This window comes from Oncorhynchus tshawytscha, linkage group LG14, assembly GCF_018296145.1.
Source record: "Oncorhynchus tshawytscha isolate Ot180627B linkage group LG14, Otsh_v2.0, whole genome shotgun sequence".
In the NCBI taxonomy this organism is placed as follows: Eukaryota; Metazoa; Chordata; class Actinopteri; order Salmoniformes; family Salmonidae; genus Oncorhynchus; species Oncorhynchus tshawytscha.
Window position 1 is genome coordinate 24,143,619 of NC_056442.1, and position 7,281 is coordinate 24,150,899.

The window sequence follows — 7,281 nt, forward strand, 5'->3', positions numbered from 1 at the left end:
TGAGTTTGCCTGTTTTTTTGTGATCTTCTATAGCTGCGCAATTATTATTTTCCTCTCTCGTGAGCATCTCTCTCTCACTCATCACTCTCCACCTGTCTCTCCTTTTCTCTCACCCTTTCTCCTCTGAGTTACTCCTCTACTGACTCTCTCAATTTAATTTCAGTTTAATGTCTCTCCCTTCTTGTCTTCCTGTGTAGTTTGCCGGTCTGGAGGGGGTGATCACAGCCATGCTGGATGAGTTCCCCCAGTTGTTGTCTAGGAGGAGGGAGTGGTTTGTCCTGGGCCTGGTGTGTGTCTGTTACCTGGGAGCGCTCTCCACCCTCACCTACGTGAGTCTCCTCTCCACTCTACCTAGCCTCGGTCCCACTCCACCTAGCCTCAGTCCCACTCAGCCTCAGTCCCACTCCCACCCAGCCTCAGTCCCACTCCCACCTAGCCTCAGTCCCACTCCCACCCAGCCTCTGTCCCACTCCCACCCTGCCTCGGTCCCACTCCCACCCAGTCTCGGTCCCACTCCCACCCAGTCTCGGTCCCACTCCAGCCAGCCTCGGTCCCACTCCCACTGAGCCTCAGTCCCACTCCCACCCAGCCTCAGTCCCACTCCCACCCAGCCTGAGTCCCACTCCCACCCAGCCTCAGTCCCACTCCAGCCAGCCTCGGTCCCACTCCAGCCAGCCTCGATCCCACAGCCAGCCTCGGTCCCACTCCACCCAGCCTCGGTCCCACTCCAGCCAGGCCCAGCCAGTCCCACTCCACCCAGCCTCGGTCCCACTCCAGCCAGCCTCGATCCCATTCCAGCCAGCCTCGGTCCCACTCCACCCAGCCTCGGTCCCACTCCAGCCAGCCTCGGTTCCACTCCACCAGCCTCGGTCCCACTCCAGCCAGCCTCGGTCCCACTCCAGCCAGCCTCGGTCCCACTCCAGCCAGCCTCGGTCCCACTCCACCCAGCCTCGGTCCCACTCCACCCAGCCTCAGTCCCCTCCCACCCAGCCTCAGTCCCACTCCACCCAGCCTCAGTCCCACTCCACCCAGTCCCACTCCACCCAGCCTCAGTCCCCTCCAGCCAGCCTCAGTCCCCTCCACCCAGCCTCAGTCCCCTCAGCCTCAGTCCCACTCCACCCAGCCTCAGTCCCACTCCACCCAGCCTCAGTCCACCCAGCCTCAGTCCCCAGCCCAGCCAGCCTCAGTCCCACTCCAGCCAGCCTCAGTCCCACTCCACCCAGCCTCAGTCCCACTCCACCCAGCCTCAGTCCCCACCCAGCCTCAGTCCCACTCCACCCAGCCTCAGTCCCACTCCAGCCAGCCTCAGTCCCAGCCTCTCCCACTCAGCCTCAGTCCCACTCCAGCCTCAGCCTCAGTCCCACTCCACCCAGCCTCAGTCCCACTCCAGCCCAGCCTCAGTCCCACTCCAGCCAGCCTCAGTCCCACTCCACTCAGCCTCAGTCCCAGCCTCAGTCCACTCCACCCAGCCTCAGTCCCACTCCACCACCCAGCCTCAGTCCCACTCCAGCCAGCCTCAGTCCCACTCCACCCAGCCTCAGTCCCCTTGGCTCATTACCCAGGTTATTATACTTTCATCCAATCTGTTTTTTTCTGGTTATTTAGCAGTGTCCAGAATCTCCTGAATGGCATGAAGCAATGCTGTCGGGAAATAAGTCGAAAATAAGCTGGAACATCAGTGGTATATACTGTAGAAATGTCTCTATAGTCTATATAGCTTTCTTCCCAACACCCATGCATTTCTCTGGAACTCTGTTTTAGGGAGGTGCGTTTGTGGTGAAACTGTTTGAGGAGTACGCCACGGGACCTGCTGTCATCACTGTGGTCTTCCTAGAAGTCATCGCCGTTTCCTGGTTCTACGGTAAACTGACAATGATGTTGCTGACAAGGCCCACATAGTCTGACATTCTTTGGAATCAGCTTTTTAATTTTTGATTTAATTGATGTGTGTTTGTGATTGGTTTGTAACCTGACTGCACTTGACATGTCTCATTTGGGACAATAAAACAATGGATGGATGGATAAGGCGATTCCATATTGAGACACTAAAGTGTGTGTGCATGTGTTTCATTCTGTGTCTTTGTGTCCATTTTCAGGCACGAGTCGTTTCTGTGCTGATGTCCATATGATGCTGGGCTTCTCTCCTGGATTGTTCTGGAGGGTGTGCTGGGTGGCCATCTGCCCAATATTCCTACTGGTGAGGCACACACACACACACCGGCTGTACATACAGTTGATGTCGGAAGTTTACATACACTTAGGTTGGAGTCATTAAAACTCATTTTTCAACCACTCCACAAATTTCTTGTTAACAAACTATAGTTTTGGCAAGTTGGTTAGGACATCTACTTTGTGCTTGACACGAGTCATTTTTACAACAATTGTTTACAGATTATTTCACTTATAATTCACTGTATCACAATTCCAGTGGGTCAGAAGTTTACATACACAAGTTGACTGTGCCTTAAAACAGCTTGGAAAATTCCAGAAAATGATGTCATGGCTTTAGAAGCTTCAAATTGACATAATTTGAGTCAGTTGGAGGTGTACCTGTGGATGTATTTCAAGGCCTACCTTCAAACTCAGTGCCTCTTTGCTTGACATCATGGGAAAATCAAAAGAAATCAGCCAAGACCTTAGAAAAATAATTGCAGACCTCCACAAGTCTGGTTCATCCTTGGGAGCAATTTCCAAATACCTGACTGTACCACTGTACAAACAATAGTACGCAAGTATAAACACCATGGGACAGCGAAGCCATCATACCGCTCAGGAAGGAGACACGTTCTGTCTCCTAGAGATGAATGTACTTTGGTGCGAAAAGTGCAAATCAATCCCAGAACAACAGCAATGTATCTTGTGAAGTTGCTGCAGGAGGGACTAGTGCACTTCACAAAATAGATGGCTTCATGAGGGAGGAAGATTATGTGGGTATATTGAAGCAACATCTCAAGACATCAGTCAGGAAGTTAAAACTTGGTCGCAAATGTGTCTTCCAAATGGACAAAGTTGTGGCAAAAGGGCTTAAGGACAACAAAGTCAAGGTATTGGAGTGGCCATCACAAAGCCCTGACCTCAATCCTATAGAACATGTGTGGGCAGAACTGAAAAAGCGCGTGCGAGCAAGGAGGCCTACAAACCTGACTCAGTTACACCAGCTTTCCAGAAGGAATGGGCCAAAATTCACCCAACTTATTGTGGGAATCTTGTGGAAGGCTACCCAAAACGTTTGACCCAAGTTAAACAATTTAAAGGCAATGCTACCAAATACTAATTGAGTGTATGTAAACTTCTGACCCACTGGGAATGTGATGAAAGAAATAAAAGCTGAAATAAATAATTCTCTCTGCTATTATTCTGACATTTGTAAATGAGAACTTGTTCTCAACTTGCCTACCTGGTTAAATAAAGGTGAAATAAATAAATACATTTCACATTCTTAAAATAAAGTTTTTATCCTAACTGATTTCAGACATGGAAATTTTACTAGGATTAGATGTCAGGAATTGTGAAAAACTGAGTTTAAATCTATTAGGCTAAGGTGTATGTAAACTTCCCACTTCAACTGTACCTGTTCGGAAAAACACCACTTCCTCTACGTCGCATCTCTCCTCAGTTCATCATTGTCAGTTTCCTGGCGTTCCCCCCGGAGGTCAAGTTGTTTGACTACGTCTACCCACCTTGGACAACAGTTCTGGGCTACTGCATCGGAGTGTCCTCCTTCATCTGTGTACCAGCCTACATGGTGTACCACCTGCTCACTGCCAAAGGGACCTTTAAACAGGTAAGAGCCTCCAGCGGGCTTGGGGAGGGCCTCTCCCCCTCCAGTCCCCCTCCAGTCCCCCTGCCATCACCAGGCTACTAACAGAGGGCACAATCAAAAGGAGAGATGCAGAGAGTAGGAATACAAGCCACCACGGCTTCCAGACACACACGCAAACATAGACAAGCGACAGACACCACGAGGACCTGCACACTGTCACGTTGCCAAGCCAGAAAACAGCCCCTTGTTTGAGAAGACAGACAGACTGACACCAAACTGCATGGTACACACAGAACCTTCCTCCCTCCTGTCCCTGCCTTTGATAAACCTGTCATCCAGTAAGCCCAGTGTTTGCCCCAGTGCCTCACCGCACAATGGGACTGAAAGACAGTGTCAGCGGGGGGGGGTTGCGTTACGTGTGTGAGCGTTGTTTGCCTGACCTGCCGCTGCAGCCAGTGATCGTGGACAGACGGATCAGAGCGAGGTCAGGATGTGTGTGACAGCGCACAGTCTGTGTGACAGTGCTCAGCAGGAGCGATCTGTCAGGTTACGCCGCAGTTATACCAGGCACTACTTATTGCGCTCAAGCTACCAGAAATCAGTCACTTTCAACAGAAGCAGACATGGGAAAGTCCCATTTTATGAGTGGCGAGGGACGGTCTTGCTAGATAGCTTTGACACTGTCTTGGATAGGCTAACAGCCAACGTGCCAATTTGCATGTTGTTCGGAATATAGAACCACAACGAGAGATCTCTGTGATTCCACAAGATAACTTGTAGTATAACTGGACTGTTACAAGGGGAACCCAACACGCAATTACAATGGATGACATGAAATAACCCCGGTGTTCCCTCCTACCCCTCTCTTTTCTCTTCCTCCCTTCCTTATCCCTCAGCGTCTCCTGAAGGGCATCACCCCTGTACCCAGTGGGCCTCACAGTGACATTATCATCACCCACGCCGTCTGACCCAGTGGTCTGACCAGGCCCGGTGGACTACACCCCCCTCTGCTGGACATAGAGCACAACTGCAGGATGGGGAGGGTTCGTCCCTTCCCCCGCTTCTCCTCCAGAACACCCACAGCAGACTTCAGCACTAAGGCACCCCGTCCATCCCACTGACCCCAGGGATGAGGTGGAGTGCCGGGCCACACTGTCTGCAGCATCCCACCCCTCATCCCGTCATCTCCCTCCTGGCTCATTCTGTTAGCTAAACCGTTAGCGGCTAATGGCGTCACTGTTTTCATGCTGGCCCACGCTGGTCAGAGCATTTCAACCACCCGACAGAGGGTTTTAGATGCCACAGCACAATGACATGTGTACTGTTACAATTGGAATCCATCCATTCAGTATGATTCATAAACATACACACGCACTCTTCCTTGTCTCTGTTCTGTCAGGTCCACTTTTATATCACAAACAAACGTCTCACGGCTTCATTTGACCTTCGATCCTTGTTTCATGAGTTCTGCTTTCAGATATTTAGCCGGACATTGATTGCAAAATCCAGGAATCTTTTTACATGTCTAAATGAAGCCAAATGTTCCATCGGTATTTCTACAGGTATTTCCAGATGTGAGCTGTTGTCATGTTTTAGAATGACTTGGTGGGAGCTTGTCAGTGTTTCTGAATGGGAATGGGATGGCTGAACCTATGAAAGGCCTTGATGTGTGTCAGAGCGTCTCCACACGGTGAAACGCTGTATGTTGGTGTAGTATGACGCACTGCAGTACTGATTATGCTCTGTAAGCATATCCAGGTTGTTGGGGAACATAGAGACAAGTTCAGAAGAGAACACAGGGCTTTGTCCAGTCGTATGTGGGGGGATTCTTGAGTTGCAGTATGGAAGGCTCTGGTTTGTGTGTGTGTTGGCATGTTGAGTGTGTGTGTGTGTGTGTGTGTGTGTGTGTGTGTGTGTGTGTGTGTGTGTGTGTGTGCGTGTGTGTGTCAGAAAAAATTGGAAGGAACGTGGGGAGAAGCTACCCTGTGCAGATTAGAAGGAGTCGTGGGTTATATTATTGCAATATACATATATATATTTATTTTAAATAATAATTATTGCTGTCAAATCTATGTATGCTTTCATGTAATTTACCAAAAACTGACATGCTGATTTAGTCTCTTAATATGTAAAACACCATTTACATGTGAATTACTTATAGTGGGAACCAAATGTCGATCACAACTATTTTCATCTCCATCGCTCAGTCCTCAAGGTTGCGTCTGAAACAGGTATCTGTCTTTACTCTCTACCAAATCATCTGTTGTGTGTTGGACTGGGAGTAAAAATATGGCATGTACGTGTGTATTAGTCTTGGTATCGGTATATGTCTCTTTGTTCTGTGAATACCTGTCTACTCTCTTGGATGCATTACTGTATGTTTTTGCGTGCCTCAGACCTGGGTTCAAATACTATCTTTCAAATACTTTGTGTTTTCTTTAGCCTGCCTAGGGCCAGATGGGCGGGGTTTGTTTTAGCCTGTCTAGGGCCAGATGGGCGGGGTTTGTTTTAGCCTGCCTAGTGCCAGATGGGCGGGGTTTGGCCTGCCTAGGGCCAGATGGGCGGGGTTTGTTTTAGCCTGCCTAGTGCCAGATGGGCGGGGTTTGTTTTAGCCTGCCTAGTGCCAGATGGGCGGGGTTTGCAGGTTTGCGACTGTTCTATTTGTTCCATTGAACCAGGCAATCAAATCTGAAGTATTTGAAAGGATTTCAAATAGTATTTTAACTCAGGATTGGTGTACGTGTGAGCGTGTGCGTGTGTATATTATGAATGGAAGTAGCCGTGTCGGACTTTGTGAGTGTGTGCATGTCAATGTGTGTAACCTGTGCTTCAACTTGTGTCTGTGAAGTGACCTTCTCTCGTCTTGTACTTCGCCAAAATATCCCATGAAGATGATGTTAAAATCCCTCCCTTGTACCTCTCGAGCCTACATAATGTATGATCTATATGCGTCTGTAAAAGATTGTATTGAGAAATAAACCTGTATAGAAGAAAGATATAAATATATATGAATTAATAGATAAATAAAGTTCAGATGTAAATGAGTAGCTATGCCTCTTGCTTTTTTTCCCCGAAATGCTTTTGTAACACTGTTTTTTATGTTTTGTAACATTGTAACTCTTGAATTGAGTTCATTTCTGAGATTATTTTAGGAATGAGGTAGTTTAGGGCTGAGGGCACAGTTAGACAGACCATTTTCCAAGTGCTTGAAGAACCAGCAATGCTTGATAAGTGATTGCTCACAGGTGTGGGTGATTGGCGGGTAATTAGTTATTGAGAGGTGGGTCAAAGATTTTGTATTATATTGACAAGATTGTCGAGTGACCGCTCTAATAATGGAAATGCATGTCCTCAAAGATGGAAGGCAGGCGGGAGGAGGCGAGATCAGTTGGGACCTTTCTCGCCAATAAGAGGGCAGATAAGCGTGTGAACAACCGGCACAACTTCGATATAAAGTTTTTTTTTTTCAAAGTTGGCTAAATGCCACGTGCATCCACTTAAATCAGGGCATTCCTTAC

The 7,281-nt window shown here is 48.5% G+C and overlaps 1 protein-coding gene across 3 annotated transcripts in view; it reads left to right on the forward strand.

The window, feature by feature from the left end:
• Window positions 1-6,810, forward strand: part of slc6a4a (solute carrier family 6 member 4a) — a 28,459-nt gene extending 21,649 nt beyond the window's left edge. For all 3 annotated transcript variants that reach the window (XM_042297191.1, XM_042297192.1, XM_042297193.1), the window contains exons 10-14: window positions 198-329; window positions 1,762-1,861; window positions 2,097-2,197; window positions 3,617-3,784; window positions 4,660-6,810. In XM_042297191.1, the coding sequence (XP_042153125.1) occupies window positions 198-329; window positions 1,762-1,861; window positions 2,097-2,197; window positions 3,617-3,784; window positions 4,660-4,731 (573 nt within the window). In that variant the 3' untranslated portion in view covers window positions 4,732-6,810. The remainder of the gene's footprint in view (window positions 1-197; window positions 330-1,761; window positions 1,862-2,096; window positions 2,198-3,616; window positions 3,785-4,659) is intronic.
• Window positions 6,811-7,281: the final 471 nt, after the last annotated feature.